At 42.2% G+C, this 17,685-nt stretch overlaps 1 protein-coding gene across 1 annotated transcript in view; it reads right to left on the reverse strand.

Moving 5' to 3' along the window:
• znf292b (zinc finger protein 292b) overlaps positions 1–17,685 on the reverse strand; it is a 201,122-nt gene that overhangs the window by 86,620 nt on the left and 96,817 nt on the right. Inside the window, exon 3 of the mRNA XM_072265905.1 lies at positions 9,663–9,741. Coding sequence (XP_072122006.1) covers positions 9,663–9,741 — 79 coding nt within the window. The remainder of the gene's footprint in view (positions 1–9,662; positions 9,742–17,685) is intronic.

Consider the following 17,685-nt stretch of genomic DNA (forward strand, 5'->3'; position numbering starts at 1 on the left):
AGGGGCCATGAGAAGGCCTTCGCGAGCAGGATTAAGGAAAACCCCGGCATTCTACAAGTATGTGAAGAGCAAGAGGATAAAACATAAGACAACAGGACCAATCAAGTGTGAGAATGGAAAAGTGTGTATGGAACCAGAGGAGGTGGCAGAGGTACTTAATGAATACTTTGCTCCAGTATTCACTACAAAAAAGGATCCTGGTGATTGTAGAGATAACATACAGCAGACTGAAAAGCCTGAGCATACAGACATTAAGAAAGAGGATATGCTGCAGGTTTTGGAAAGCATCAAGTAGGATAAGTCACCGGGACCAGACGAGATATACCCCAGGCTACTGTGGGAGGCGAGGGGGAGATTGCTGAGCTTCTGGCAATGGTCCTTGCATCATCAATGGGGACGAGAGAGGTTCCAGAGGATTGGAGGGATGCAGATGTTGTTCCCTTATTCAAGAAAGGGAGTAGAGGTAGCCCTGGAAATTCTAGACCAGTGAGTCTTACTTCAGAGGTTGGTAAGTTGATGGAGAAGATCCTGAAAGGCAGGATTTATGAAATTTGGAGAGGCATAATATGATTAGGAATAGTCAGCATGGCTTTGTCAAAGGCAGGTCGTGCTTTACGAGCCTGATCGAGTTTTTTGAGGATGTGACCAAACACACTGATGAAGGTAGAGCCGCAGATGTAATGTATATGGATTTCAGCAAAGCATTTGATAAGGTACCCCATGCCAGGCTTAATGAGAAAGTAAGGAGGCATGGGATACAAGGGGACATTGCTTTGTGGATCCAGAATTGGCTTTCCCACAGAAGGCAAAGAATGATTGTAGACGGGTCATATTCTGCTTGGAGGTCGGTGACCAGTGGTGTGCCTCAGGGATCTGTTCTGGGACCCCTTCTCTTCGTAATTTTTATTGACCTGGATGAGGAAGTGGAGGGATGGGTTAATAAATTTGCTGATATCACAAAGGTTGAGGGTGTTATGGATAGTGTGGAGGGCTGTCGGAGGATACAGCAGGACATCAATAGGATGCAAAACTGGGGCTGAGAAGTGGCAGATGACGAAATGAAGTTCAACCCAGGTTAAGTGTGAGGTGGTTCATTTTGGTAAGTCAAATATGATGGCAGACCATAGTATTAATGGTAAGACTCTTGACAGTGTGGACGATCAGAGGGATCTTGGGGTCTGAGTCCATCAGACACTCAAAGCTGCTGCGCAGACTGACTGTGTGTTTAAGAAGGCGTATGGTGTACTGGCCTTCATCAACCATGGGATTGAGTTCATGAGCCGAGAGGCAATTTAGATTAGATTCAACTTTATTGTCATTGTGCCGAGTACAGATACAAAGCCAATGAAATGCAGTTAGCATCTGACCACAAATGCAGCTATATAAAACCCTGGTCAGACCCCACTTGGAGTGCTGTGCTCAGTTCTGGTCACCTCGCTGCAGGAAGGATGTGGAAACCATTGAAAGAGTGCGGAGGAAATTTGCAAGGATGTTGCCAGGATTAGGGACCATGCCTTCTGAGAATAGGTTGAGTGAACCTGGCCTTTTCTCCTTGGAATGATGGAGGATGAGAGGCGACCTGATAGAGGTGTATAAGATGATGAGAGGCATTGATCGTGTGGATAGTCAGAGGCTTCTTCCCAGGGCTAAAATGGCTAACATGTGAGGGCACAGTTTTAAGGTGCTTGGATGTAGGTACACAGGAGATGTCAGGAGTAAGTTTTTATTTTTACACAGAGAGTGATGAGTGCGTAGAATAGGTTGCTGGCGACAGTGGTGGAGGTGGATACAATAGGGTCTTTTGAGAGACTTTTGGATTGGTACATGGAGCTTAGCAAAATAGAGGGCTTTGGGTAACCCTAGGTAATTTCTAAAGTAAGTACAAGTTCAGCACAGCATTGTGGGCTGAAGAGCCTGTATTATGCTGTAGATTTTCTATGTTCTATACCTTTCTGACCATTCCCACTTTGCTCCTGTCTCTAACAGTTCAATGGATGTAGCACTGTAACAACGTTTGGGAGAAACTGGTGGTAATAATTCACAAGGCCCAAGTATGACTGAGTTGTGACACATTTTCTGTTTGGGTGCCTGTAGCACTGTTACAATCTTCTCTTGTGAATGACATGTCCACAATATGAGATTTCATTCTCGAAAAACTCACATTACTCTATGTGCGCAGACCATACTCACTGAGCCTGGTTAGCACTTTACAAAGGATCTGGAGGTGCTCTTCACCATTTTTGCCAGTCACGATGATGTCTTCAATGTAGCATCCTCGAGTATCTTGGGGCACTTAGTCTATTGCTCTTTGCCAAACCGCTGGAGCTGATGCAATGCCAAAGATGAGACACTTATACTAGAACTGTCTCTTGTGAGTGTTGAATCACAAACAAGAAAAAATCCGCAGATGTTGAAATCCAAGCTACCTACATAAAATACTGGAAGACCTCAGCAGGCCAGGCAGCATTTATGGAACAGTACAGTTGACGTCTCAGTCCAAAACATCGACTGTACTCTTTTTCACAGACGCTACCTGGCCTGCTGAATTCTTCCAGCATTTTCTGTGTTCCTTGTGAGTGTTGATTGTGAGGAACCTCCTGCTTGACTCCTCATTCTCCATTTGCAGACGGGCTTGTGACAAGTCAGTCTTTGAAAACCTCTCCCCAACTGCCAAAGATGCAAAACTGTCTTCCATTCGTGGCAGGGGATACTGCACAGTACTCAGTTGATGCTCACCTTGAAATCCCCACAAATGCAAACGGCTCCAGCCTTCCCTTTCTTGAACACCGGGGCAATGGGCGCAGCCCAAATGCTCCACTCAACCTTGGAGAGAATTCCAGACGCCTCGAAGCTTTGCAGTTTACCATCCACTTTAGGACATAGCATGTAAGGCAATGGATGCACGTAATGGAATCTTGGTGCTGCTGTTTCATCCAGTTCATTTTTGGCCTTCATGCCTTTGAGTTTACCAATACCCTTCTCAAACACCTTCTCATTAGCATTAAGCAGCTATACCAGTCTCTGGTTCGTGCTACTATTTGGGATGCCATTGCCTATTGATGCCACACTGAGAGCTTTGAGTGCCAGTCTAGTTGGATTTTTCTCAACCATTCACACCCGAAAAGAGCTGGCCCTCCACTTTTCAATACATAAGCTCTAATAGCTGTGTTTGACCTCTATATGTCACCTTCACTTTCAGTTTGCCTTTAGGGGTCACCTTTTCACCTGTGTAAATCTTTAGCATCATTGAGGTCTTCTCTAATGGTATCTTAGGAAAACAGTCTGTTGTAGTCAGCCTCTGGAATTATGGACAAAGCTGACTCTACTCCTTTCCAGCTCCATTTTCAGTTTATACTCAACACATCAACTGTGTTCTACAAAGTATATTATATTGTGATCTGCTTCAGTAATACTATGCAGTTCTAGGCATGACAGTTCATCATTGTCAGACTCTGCTGTCTGATTCTGTTTTACATTCAGTAACCTTATGCAATTGTTTAGCTTTAAGTTTCAAACTTTTCACTCAGTTGTGCTTTTTGTCTGCCTTACACACCCTCTCTAAGTGACCTTTTTTGTGACACTTACTTTGAACCAACAATCATTTGCATCATGGGAGGATTTCCCACATTGATAACATTTTTGGCTTTTTGCACCATTCTTTTCTGTACTTCTAACCTTCTTTTCTGTAGTTCTGCTGCACCTTTGCTGCAGTCTCTAATGATATTGTAATGATAAATGCACGTTCTAAGGTTTAGTCTCTTTCGGACAGTAGCCTCATTTGAGTGCTTTGACTATGCATGCCACATATAACCCAGTCCCTTAATGCATCAGAAATTCCATTTCTAAAGTACAGGGCAAGTCTGAGCAGTTCTGCAACGCATTCAAAAAGACTTTCATCTTTTGACTAGTTCCTTTTGTAAAATCTAAACCTCTCAGCTATTACCAGCAGTTTCGGGCTCAAGTGATTTTGTAAAATTTAAACAATTTCATCGAACATCTTGCTTGCTGGCTTTTCCAGGGGTTACTAGGTTGCGCAAGAGGCTGTAAGTCCTTGCGCCCACTAAGCTAGCTTTCTTTTGCTCCTCCACATTATTCGTGTCACAATACACTTCCACCCTCTCAATATACGACTCCCAGTCTTCATTTGCACTATTAAATTCATCAACTTTCCTGACTGAAGTCAGTGCCATGTTATTTTCACTTTAAATTCAGCATATCTTTCGCTGTGTACAATGCAGGCAGTTACATACGTGTCCCTTTGTTAGCATCTGTGACGGCCTTCTCTGTACTATTTAACTCTCGCTGTTTCGTCCCATAATCGTGCCGTAACTGCCAATGTAGTTGCTGATATTTTCTGACATTCAGGTTCGTACTCTCGCCAATTTGCTCTATCTGTTCACAACTACATTTATATTAAATAAAAGCACACACGTGGGAGATGGCTTTAACTGGTGTATTCACATTGCAGAGAGAACGAGCGCGCAAGAGAGAATAATGCACATGTACAGACAACAGTGCATGCGCAGGCGACAGATCAATACATAGTGCTAAGGGGGAGGGGTCATTGCTCTAAAAGAAATAGATCCATACATTATAGAGAGTTTTAAGACCCTCCTGATGCAGGAATCGAGGTGTATAGGGACTGGAAATCCATTGTGAAAATGTGACAATCAGGGCCAGGGAGCTTAGTCACTGAAAAAAATCATGAGCATGTGAAGTGTCCTGGGTGTAGGTAGGAATGGACTGAACCAGGGGAATAAAACAATCAAGATATGCAGACACAAGTTTGGTGGGGCAGGAACAATGAGTCTACCTGGACAGGCAGGTTTATAGATCTTGGGTAGGAGATAGAAACAGGAAGTGCAGGGTAGGGGAACTATGAGGTGGCAGTGGATGGGAGGTCCCCAAGAGTCCATAAGGTCAGTGATGGTGTGGGAGACAACGGCCTGGTACTCCTTAGTGGGGTCTTGTCCGAGGAGCAAGTAAGAGGAAGGGACTGAGAGTTGCTACCTGGCCTCAAGCAAAGGTCAGGCCACCAGACTACTACTGCACCCCCCTTATCTGTGGGTCTGATGGTGAGGTCGGAATTAGTGTGTAGAGTGTGGAGAGTAGTGTGTTCAGAGGGGGTGAGGTTAGAATCGGAGAAAGGAAAATTAAAGTCTCATTGGCAATGGATAAAAAGATCCAAAGCAGGCAGGAGACCAGAGGTGGGTATCCAGGAACAGGAGAAGGGTTGAACACGGGAGAATGGGTTCACTGATGTGGGCAGGAGAGTCCTTGCCAAAGAAGTAAGCACACAGATAGAGGCCATGAAAGAAGAGCTCAGCATCATGGTGGGTGCAGAACTCACTAAGATGCGGGTGCAGGGAGACAACGGCAAGGCCCTTACTGAGGACAGAATATTCTGCTTCAGAGAGGGAAGGTCAGAGGGCCGAAGGACAAGAGCTGGGTTGGTAGTCTCAGAGGAGACAGGAAGGGCTGGGGTGTTCAGGGAAGGTGGGCTGGGAGGACGATGAAGGCTCTGTGATCCCAAGTGTTTCAAAATCAGGTTATTTGCTGAACGATCTTTGGGTCAGCTTTTCCTTATTTAAGCCTGCAGATGTTCAAAAAGATTCTGGAGGCTTGACTGGCTTCGGGCATGTTTTTGATATGTTCATATTTTGTGCCTATCACAATACTTGCTTATTTCAACATTCTGATACAACTTGAGCTTGCTAGATCACATCAAAGGACAAGCGCATGCTATGGATCTGGAGTCGCATACTGTATAGACCGGACAACGGCAGGGAGCTTTTTCATTCCAGATTTATTTACTAACATGATGTAATTTCCCCAGCTGCCAAGGAGAAATTCAATTAATATCTCCATATCATTAGTTCATATTGCTTTATTACTCCAATAATTTAACTATTACAATATTGTTTCCTCCAATAAAGATCCATCATCAATGAACCCCACTATCTAGGCCATGCTCTCTTCTCACTACCATAGAGAAGTAGGTACAGCAGCCTTAGATCAAATACTACCAGGTTCAGGAACAGTTATTACCCTTCAACCATCAGGCCCCTCGCTTCTCTCGCCACAACACTGAGGTGATCACTGAACACAACCTATGGGCTCACTTTTGAGGACTTCTACAACTTGTTCTCAGTATTATATATTTATTCATTTTCATATTTGCACAGTCTCTTCTTTTGCACATTGGTTACTTGTCAATCTGTGTGTATAGTTTTTCATTGATTCTGCTATATTTCTTTGTTCTACTGTGAATGCCTGCAAGAAAATAAATCTCAGGGAGTATTTGATGACATATGCATACTTTAATAACACATATATTTTTTACCTTGAATTCTGAACAATAAAGTAACACTCACAACACGCTGGAGGAACTCAGCAGGTTGGATAGCATCCATGGAAACAATCAGTCAACGCTTCCGGCCGGAACCCTTCGCCAGGACTGAAGAGGGAAGGGGCAGAGGCCCTATAAAGAAGGTGGGGGGAGGGTGGTAAGGAGAAGGCTGGTAGGTATATATTCTTTATAGGGCCTCTGCCCCTTACCTCTTCAGTCCTGACGAAGGGTTCCAGCCCAAGACGTTGACTGATCGTTTCCACGGATGCTGCCCGACCTGCTGAGTTCCTCCAGCGTGTTGTGAGTGTTGCTTTGACCCCAGCATCTGCAGAGTATTTTGTGTTTACTGAACAATAAAGTGATTGTAAGGGCCATAAATAGGACTTCCAAATGTCACACCTGCTTAATGATACAAGATTTGGGTTCAACCAAGGAACTGAGCTCCAGGTTTTGGTCTAAACAGATCCAGGAGTTAAACTGCAGACTAAGTGTCCACGGGATCAAAGCAATATTTGATTAAGCGAGGCAATGAGAAAGCATCACAAAACTGAAATCTGTACGAATGGGAAATGGCACAAAAAAAGATGATTGTGAATGCTATCCGCAAAAATTCTCCATCCCAGAGCATCAGTGCAGAATTTCCTCAGGTCAATGTCCTACGCCAGCCAATTTCAACCATTTTGTCAAAACCCTTCTCTCCATTACAGTCATCTGCTGATGATCATAAAATCTAGTTCCATGTGCTTTCATAAACCCAGAACTTCAACTCTGTTTCCATTCTTCAGAGGTAGTTCTGACCTTATAGTTCCATTGTGTTACATTTGTTAGATTTCAAAAGACCATGCATAATATCAATATGCTTCTTTGCCCAAGATAATGAACGAGTCAATGACTGTGCAGCACAATCTACCTCAGGATAACAAACAGGAAATAGCAATCTCAAATACTCAAGCATCAAGCAATGATGATCCCCAACAACAACTATTACTAAATTCCCCAACGCCAACACCTTGACAATGGGGTGGACAGGAACGATTACGAAAAAAACATAGAGCTAGTGACCACTTTTTTAGGTATACCTGTACATCTGCTCATTATTTCAAATATCTAATCAGCCAGTCATGTGACAGCGATCAATGCATAAAAGCATGCAGATGTGGTCAAGAGGTTCAGTTGTTGTTAGATCAAACATCAGAACAGGAGAAATGTGACCTTAACCTTGGAGTGATCATTGGTGCCAGATTGGGTGTTCAAGCATCTCAGAAACTGATGATCTGGGTTTTTTTTAAATGTAAAACAGTCTTTAGAGTTTACAGAGGATGGTGCAAAAAAAATCAAAAAACATCTAGTGAGTGGCAGTTCTGTGGGTAAAAACGCATTGTTAATGGGAGCCATCAGAGGAAAATAGCCAGACTGGATGACAGGAAAGTGACAGTAACTTAAGTAATCATGCATTACAACAGTGGTGTAGAGAAGAGCATCTCTGAATGCCTAACAAGTCGAACCTCGAAGCAGGTGGGCTACACAACAGAAGACCACAAACATATACTCAGTGGCCACTTTATTAGGTACAGAAGGTACATAATAAACTGGCCACTGAGTGTGTACTACAGGTTACAGTGTATGCATTCTGTGGCAGGTGGCTCATATCCTGAATTCACAAAAAGCCTTGAGTAGCTTCTGAGAATCACAAAATCTTATGATCATAAATTACTTCATGCCATTTGAAAATACTTCTTTCATCTTTACAATTCACCAAAATAAAATTTATTTGTCATTGCTTTATCAAATAAAGGGTCAAACAATGATATAATTGGATCCATTTGTCCAAGAAATAAACAACATTTGCCTGTGAAATGTGAAAAAAATGCTTAGAAACATAGAAAAATAGAAAACCTACAGCACAATACAGGCCCTTCGGCCCACAAAGTTGTGCCAAACATGTCTCTACCTTAGAAATTAATAGGTTTACCCATAGCCCTCTATTTTTCCAAGCTCCATATACCTATCCAAAAGTCTCTTAAAAGATCCATCGTACCCGCCTCCACCACCGTTGCCGGCAGCCCATTCCATGCACTCACCACTCTCTGCGTTAAAAACCCTGATAACTCCTCTGTATCTACTCCCCAGCACCTTAAACCTGTGTCCTCTTGTGGCAACCATTTCAGCCCTAGGAAAAAGCCTCTGACTATCCACACAATCAATGCCTCTCATCATCTTATACACCTCTATCAGGTCACCTCTCATCCTCTGTCGCTCTAAGGAGAAAAAGCCAAGTTCATTCAACCTATTCTCATAAGGCATGCTCCCCAATCCAGGTAACATCCTTTCAAATCTCCTCTGTGCCCTTTCTATGTTTTCCACATCCTTCCTGTAGTGAGGCAACCCGAATTGAGCACAGTACTCCAAATGGGGTCTGACCAGGGTCCTATATAGCTGCAACATTATCTCTCGGCTCTTAAACTCAATCCCACGATTGATGGAAGGCCAATACACCGTATGCCTTCTTAACCACAGAGTCAACCTGCGCAACTGCTTTGAGCATCCTATGGACTCGGACCCCAAGATCCCTCTGATCCTCCACACTGCCAAGAGTCTTACCATTAATACTATATTCTGCCATCATATTTGACCTACCAAAATGAACCACTTCACACTTATCTGGGTTGAACTCCATCTGCCACTTCTCAGCCCAGTTTTGCTTCTTTATGTTAAGCCAGCCAAATATGTTGGAGTTCGAAATAAAACATATGCGTGGAGGTCTCCCCAGCATTGTGGACATCTTCAAAAGGTGATGCCTCAGAAAGGCAGCATCGGTCATTGAGGATCCTCATCAGCCACAACGTACTCTCTTCTCATTGCCACCATCAAAGATGTGGTACAAGAGCCTGAAAGCACACTCAACGTTTTAGAACTGCTTCTTCCCTTCCACCATCAGTCTTCCTAACAGACAATGAACCCATGTACACTACCTCAATTTTTTTTTAGTATTGTAATATTTTAATTTATAGTTTTGCATGCATTGCAATGTAATACATACAATGTATTTCACAACATATCCCAGTGATATTAAACTTGATTCTGATTCTAATAAAATTAAAATTCCAAAAGGGAGTACTGCACATAACTCCAAGGATTGTACAATGAGTTAACAGATTAATACAAACTGAAAGCTAGTGTTCAAATCTATATTTTTAAAATACTTTCATTGTTCTTCCCAATTTGCTTAAAAAAAAAGGCCTAGTAACCTGTTTACCAAGGATACACAATGAAATGTTTGGAAAACACACACTTCACAATCAGATCAACTTACCTGTACACAGGCCTGAAACTGCTCCCAAAGTGTGTCTGGTACTTCGTCAGGCAGGCAAAGCAAAAGCTCAGTGCAGCTCCTGAATGGATTAAAAAGATTAGCATTAAATTATTCAATTTATCACACACAACAGCACTGTCAAGGCAACTTTCAGGTCAAATCACCTCTGTAAGAGCTCCAAATTTGCAATGATCAGATCTATGCAAATACTCTGTCAGAAAACACTCACCTCAAAACAGAAAATGTACATATTTGAGCTACCATAATGCTCTTTCAAACATAATGCAATATAAAAAATGAATTTAGTGTTTAAGCACCAAATTGATATTGTGGTTGATAGTTAGTATATATCAATTCTTGAAAGATTTTGAAAAATGAGCAGACCAATAACAGAACAAAAATAATTATTATGAATGTATAAATTATTTGGGATATAAATTGCGATCATGCTACAGAGATGTAATAATGCAAACACAAGAAAAACTGCAGGTGCTGGAAATTCAAGCAACACACACAAAATTCTGGTGGAAGGCAGCAGGCCAGGCAGCATTTATAGGAAGAAGTACAGTTGACGTTTCAGGTTGAGACCCTTCGTCAGGACTAATGGAAAAAAGAGATAGTAAGAGATTTGAAAGTGGGAGGGGGAAGGGGAGACCCAAAATGATAGAAGACAGGAGGGGGAGGGATAAAGCTAAGAGCTGGGAAGCAGATTGACAAAAGGGATACAAGGCTGGAGAAGGGGGAGTATCATAGGATGGATGGCCTTGGAAGAAAGAAAGGTGGAGGGGAGCACCAGAGGAAGATGGAGGACAGGCAAGGAGTAACTGTGACAGAGGAACAACACCTTATATTCCGTCAAACTTCCGCCATCTCCAATGGGATCCCCCCACCAAGCATATCTTTCCCTCCCCCAACTTTCTGCTTTCCGCAGGGATCGTTCCCTACGCGACTCCCTTGTCCGTTCATTCCCCCCACCCATCCCTCCCCACTGATCTCCCTCCTGGTACTTATCCTTGTAAGCGGAACAAGTGCTGCACATGCCCTTACACTTCCTCCCTCACCAGCACTCAGGGCCCCAAAAAGTCCTTCCAGGTGAGGCGACACTTCACCTGCGAATCTGCTGGTGTGATATACTGTGTCCGGTGCTCGCGGTGTGGCCTTCTATATATTGGTGAGACCCAACACAGGCTGAGAGACCTCTTCGCTAAACATCTACGCTCTGTCCACCAGAGGAAGCAGGATCTCCCAGTGGCCACACATTTTAATTCCACGTCCCATCCCATTCTGATATGTCAATCCACGGCCTCCTCTACTGTCAAGAGGAAGCCACACTCAGGTTGGAGGAACATTACCTTATATTCCGTCTGGGTAGCCTCCAACCTGATGGCATGAACATTGATTTCTCTAACTTCCATTAATGCCCCTCTTCCCCTTCTTACCCCATCCCTAGTTGTTTTTTTTCTCTCTCTTTCCCTCTCACAATAACTCCTTGCCTGTTCTCCATCTTCTCTGGTGCTCTCCTCCACCTTTCTTTCTTCTAAGGCCTTCTGTCCTATGATACCCCCTTCTCCAGCCTTGTATCCCTTTTGCCAATCTACTTCCCAGCTCTTAGCTTCATCCCTCCCCCTCCTGTCTTCTCCTATCATTTTGGGTCTCCCCTTCCCCCTCCCACTTTCAAATCTCTTACTACCTCTTTTTTCCATTAGTCCTGACGAAGGGTCTCAACCCGAAACATCAACCGTACTTCTTCCTATAGATGCTGCCTGGCCTGCTGCGTTCCACCAGCATTTTGTGTGTTGCAGAGATGTAATAAATTTATTTGACTGTAACCTGCAGTGTATCCTGAACATCAATTTACAAAAGGGACATAATTCATTCAAGACAGACATTTGTGAGTCATCTACAAGAATAAATAACACAATCCTGAAAATAACTTTAAAGCAACAAAAAAGCAGCCTAAAAACATCGAAGTCCTTCACTTAATACATGTTTTTTAAATTAAAATAATGCAAGCTGTTATCTCAAATTATCCACCATGCAGAATTCAGCCTTTTGTTTTTCATACAAAAGAAATCAAAGCAAGTTCTACAAAACTGAAAACATTAATATTAACAGATTATAAATGCTTGGTTTTATATAGGGAACAAACACTGCAATTATGCTGATTACCCTCTATACAGAGTAACAAGCATCTCATGCAAAGGTTATTTTCAGTATGGCAAAAGTTAAATCTAATGATATTCATAGTGTTTTACAGCATGAGGCTATTCAAACAATTGTACTGGCTGAGTTGCCCAACTATTCATATTTGTACTCTCTTGCCTTTGTATCATTCTTCCTGCAGTATTTATCAACTTGCCTTTCCAAGGAATAGGTTTCTGCTTTTACCATTAGTATCTGGCATTACATTTGTTTCATAAATCTTTTGGACAAAACATCATCTCAGCCTTTTCCATAATACTTTTTAATATTTTTCCAATTTACCTCCTCTAGTTACCAGCTCAGTAACTAATGGAAATAGAAACTATCCCAATTATCCTGTACAATGCCCTAATGTGGTTGCAGATTAAAAATGGAACAGCAGTTGCATAGTATTCAGAAGCAAATGGATGCAAAATCCAGTACTGGAATTTAAACCACACTTTCTGAAACAATCTGCCAAGAATCAAACAGTAATACTTTTGGAATCTATTATCTAAGCATTAATGCCAATGTATTCAATCATGAAACTGCTTTAATTTCACTTTTAGAAGCAAATTCTGCACAACATATTAATAATGAAAAAGTGTCATATATTGACAAATATACACTTCAATGTACACTCTGCTGATAGATTACTTGCATTGATAACGCTTAACTAAATCTACTTTAGCAATCAATAGCCTCTTGCTTAGAGTTAGCAGAGAACTGATGGATCTTCTTCAAAGACGTAATCTTCTGTGCAACACGCCAAGCAGCATCTATAGAATAAAATAAATAGTCGACATTTTGGGCTAAGATCCTTCATCAGGACCTGTGATCCCCTCAATTGCCATATCAAAAGTTATTTTTCAAAGTGCTGCCAAAACTGATTTTTATTTAGTTTTTGGACATGAGCTAAAATACTGGCAAACCAGTTATTGTCCACTCCAATTATTCCAGGAAGTTGATTTAGACAAAGCATTAGTTTGCATTAATGGCTAAAATTAATGTTAGATTTACTAATCTTTTCTCCAAATGTTAACTGATAGTATTCCGGTAAGATGGCATTGCGTTCAGATGCAGCGGCCTCTCGGGGGCCAACCAAAGGCGCTTTTTTATTTGTTAAATCTATTTTTTATGATCACAAGACAATATTGGACTCTAAGAACTTCAGGAGCTGCAAGCTGCTCATTGATTGGAGTAGCCAGCCAGAGTGTCGAAGGAGCCAGCCAGTGTGTCAGAGGAGTCAGATTGAGTTTGGAGGAGCTGCCTGCTACTAGAAGACATTAGAGTAGTGCACAAAAGTGGCATGTAGTATAACTGTGGGTGATTGTCTGGGACGTTTCTCTTGCGATCACAAGATCCTTTTGGACATTGATAATGTAAGAGGATGCTGGCCATTTACCTTGTTCAGTGGCACAAAAGGTGGCATGTGAGCTGTATGGCCTCAACTGTAGCAAGGCCTGGACCTCAAGCCATGGACTTGCCTGCTGCTGCAGTCCAGAAATAGAGATGCTGCCTCCAGTGTCGATCAGTGGAATGACAGGTTGGATTGCACTGGTTGTGCACAGCTGGGATTCCACACAATCAATTTGAGGGACATGTCACTCAGAGTCTTGCACTATATATGTGTCTTTTTCTTGTGTGACTATGCTTTTTTGCTTGATACTTTGAATGTGCTGAGTATGTTTTGCACCTTGGCCCCAGAGGAATACTGTTTCATTTGGCTGTACCTATGTATAGTTGAATGATAATTAACAAACACAAAATGCTGAAGGAACTCAGCAGGACAGGCAGCATCAATGGGAAAGAGTAAGCAGTTGACATTTCGGGCCGAGTCCCTTCATCAGGATACTTTGACCAGATTGATGCACTCCACTTGGTCCCACACCACCAGACTGAGAAAAAAAATAAATTACCCTACAACCATCAGGCTCCTGAACCAACATGGATAGCCTCACTCACCTCAACGCTGAACTGACTCCAAAACCTATAGATTCACTTTCAAGAACTCTACAACTCAGTATTATTTATCTACTTTTTAAAAGGATTTTCACAATTTGTCTTCTGTTGCACATTCATCATTTGTCCATTTTTGTGTTTCATTAATTTAATTGTATTTTTTTAATTTCTTGTAAATGCCTGGAAGAAAAATCTTAAGGTAGCATATGGTGACCTATTGATACTTAAATAATAAGTTTACTTTGAACTCCCTTGTGATCAATTTCTGTTCCAAGGCAGCTAGGTCCACTTAAGAAGCCTTCTGAATGTTGTAAACTCAAGATAAATCTACCAGGTTTCCCTGCATTCTAAAAGCAAACAACCCCAAACTAAACACTCTCTGCTTTAAACATAATTCTTCATCCCTGGCAATCTCCTCACCAGCCCCACTGGTACCATCACATCCTTAGTAGTAATCAAAAGAGTACACTGTAATCTGACAGAGATTTTACATGACCTCCATGTTCAAATGAAAAACCTAAGTATCAATATGGCTGCCGGACTTCCAGTGAGGCACGAGTCAAGATGGCAGCACAGCACGAGCACAGACATATAACCCTCCTTTTTCAAGTTCTTTAGGGCTCATAGACGGTCTTAATACAAGGTTGAGTTGGAGAAAGATCTAACTAAAGACATGACTTCAAAAAAAGATCCAAATTCAACCAGGAAACAAAATATCAGCAGACGACACCAAGCTAGCGATTCATCCGAGGAAATAGCTTTGCTAATTAAGCAAACAATGGCAACGGAGATGGAATCGCTGCAAGAAACGGTAGCCCACATGCTAAAGGAGTTGCTGGAAAAGGCTCTCAACCGCATACAGAAGCATATGCCAGAGAATGGCAACATTCTCCGGTCATTAAAGGAGCAAGCGGACATTCGCGCTAAAAAAATTTAGCACGGTCTTCAATAAAATAGACAACATTCAGATTTGCTTACACAAGAATGAGAAAGTTACTAACTCCTGTCTCACGGAGGTGTCTAAGATATGGAAGAAGTTAAACAACTTGGAGGACAGATCCAGGAGAAACAATGTGCGGCTGGTCAACTTACCGACAGGCGCTGAGGGCGACAATCCAAGAGGTTACCTCCAGAAGATGCTGCCTAATTGGATTCCAGCGCTCAAGAATTCCCACAGCACTCCACTGGAGATTGATAGAACACATAGGATCTCTTCCAACAACACCTCAAGACCATAGACCATAATTTTTAGGCTTCTACGGTACACCGACCGGCAGGCTATCCTGGAGGGTGCGAGGAAAGCCAAACCTTCTCTCAATGATGGCACCCAGCTGCAGTCCTTCACCGACTACAGCCCCGGTGTGATGCAGGGACTGCAGGGATACAAGGAGATCCGCGCTAAGCTTCGACAGAAGGGGATCGACTCGTTCCTCATAAACCCAGCGATTTTGAAAGTGAATATCAAGGGCATGAAGGTGTCGTTTAACTCGGCAGAGGAAGCGAAAGAAGCTCTGAAATCATCAGTGCTGGGAGATATGGGAGAAGACCTTGGGCAAAGTCCACACGCCCCTCGGGAGGAGATGGAACTGCATTAAGAGCTCGGACCAGCCTGCATGCGCAATTTAACTGGCACGGGCAAGTTAACATCCTAGGTGTGAAGTTTTCTGGTTATTCTTTTACTGGAAAGTCATTCATTGCACTTTTGTATTTAGTTAATTAAGGAGCCAATTTGTCTCTGAGAATCGCAGGTCAGAGTTTTAAGGTGATATTCAATATACCCAAATGTAATACTTCATCAAGAATGAAGCTGAAAAACAGCAGTTTGTTCTAAATAACTTTAGAACATTATGTCTCCAGTAGACTTGTTTACGTTCCTGGGCCCCAGATAAGACGTCACTGGCGCCATCGCTAAGCGACGGTCTATTAAAGTGACAGTTTCTTGCAAGATAGCTGTTGGGGTCTTGATTATGTGTTATACTATATTTGAGACGGAAACGGTTTTAATTATATAGGTTAATGGGTTTGTCCAGGTTTCTTTTTTCTTGTCTCTTTGATATGATTGTCTATGAGAACTGCTTTGCCTTTCTAATTTGTTGGTGCTAGAAGGGGGAGGTTAATGTCAGTGTTCAGTGTCTGACATTGCTAAGTGACACTCACAGATGTTACAAAGTAAAGGGTTGAATGCGAGGGGTGATGGGGGCTGGGAAGGGGGTAACTCAGGGCTACACCACCAACTTACAACAACAGATCCAGGGGAAAATGAGCAACACAGATAAATTAGAAAATCTTACTATTGTATCATTTGATGTTAAAGGATTAAACTCTCCCTATAAGTGTTCAAAGGTTTTAGATTTCTTACGCAGAAAGAAAACAGATATCGCGCTGTTACAGGAAACACACCTTAAACCTAGTGACATTCCCAGGGTTGAAAACCGCTTTTATAAACCCGTTGTGGCATCAGCTGATGGTACTCGTACAAAGGGAGTTATGATATTAATGAGACGTAATATTAATGTATCAATTGGAAGGACTGGTGCCCACAATAAACGACATCTAGCTTTTTGCTGCACATCCATTCAGGGTAAAAAAGTTGCATTCATTAGCCTATATGCCCCAACTATATTCGAGGTTGAATTTTTTCCCTCAATTACCTCACAATTACTGAAGTTAAGTGACTACCAACTATATGTTGGTTCGGACATGAATGCTATGGTAAACATTAACCTCGATAAATCTTCCTCAACTATATCAAGCTCTCAAGAATCTGCTTCCGAAGCACTTAACCTTTTTCTAATGGATTTAAATTTAACTGATGTGTGGAGGGTGCATTGTGTGTCAATGCAAGGAGCATTCGTAATAAGGTGGATGAATTGAAAGTGCAGATTGTTATTAATGATTATGATATAGTTGGGATCACAGAGACATGGCTCCAGGGTGACCAGGGATGGGAGCTCAACGTTCAGGGATATTCAATATTCAGGAGGGATAGACATGAAGGAAGGGGAGGTGGGGTGGCGTTGCTGGTTAAAGAAGAGATTAACGCAATAGAAAGGAAGGAGATAAGCCGGGAAGATGTGGAATCGATATGGGTAGAGCTGCGTAACACTAAGGGGCAGAAGACGCTGGTGGGAGTTGTGTACAGGCCACCTAACAGTAGTAGTGAGGTCGGAGATGGTATTAAACAGGAAATTAGAAATGTGTGCAATAAAGGAACAGCAGTTATAATGGGTGACTTCAATCTACATGTAGATTGGGTGAACCAAATTGGTAAAGGTGCTGAGGAAGAGGATTTCTTGGAATGTATGCGGGATGGTTTTTTGAACCAACATGTCGAGGAACCGACTAGAGAGCAGGCTATTCTGGACTGGGTTTTGAGCAATGAAGAAGGGTTAATTAGCAATCTTGTCGTGAGAGGCCCCTTGGGTAAGAGTGACCATAATATGGTGGAATTCTTCATTAAGATGGAGAGTGACATAGTTAATTCAGAAACAAAGGTTCTGAACTTAAAGAGGGGTAACTTTGAAGGTATGAGACGTGAATTAGCTAAGATAGACTGGCAAATGACACTTAAAGGATTGACGGTGGATATGCAATGGCAAGCATTTAAAGGTTGCATGGATGAACTGCAACAAATGTTCATCCCAGTTTGGAAAAAGAATAATCAAGGAAGGTAGTGCACCCGTGGCTGACAAGAGAAATTAGGGATAGTATCAATTCCAAAGAAGCAGTATACAAATTAGCCAGAGAAAGTGGCTCACCTGAGGACTGGGAGAAATTCAGAGTTCAGCAGAGGAGGACAAACGGCTTAATTAGGAAGGGGAAAAAAGATTATGAGAGAAAACTGGCAGGCAACATAAAAACAGACTGTAAAAGCTTTTAT

This window comes from Mobula birostris, chromosome 8, assembly GCF_030028105.1.
Source record: "Mobula birostris isolate sMobBir1 chromosome 8, sMobBir1.hap1, whole genome shotgun sequence".
Taxonomy (NCBI): Eukaryota; Metazoa; Chordata; class Chondrichthyes; order Myliobatiformes; family Myliobatidae; genus Mobula; species Mobula birostris.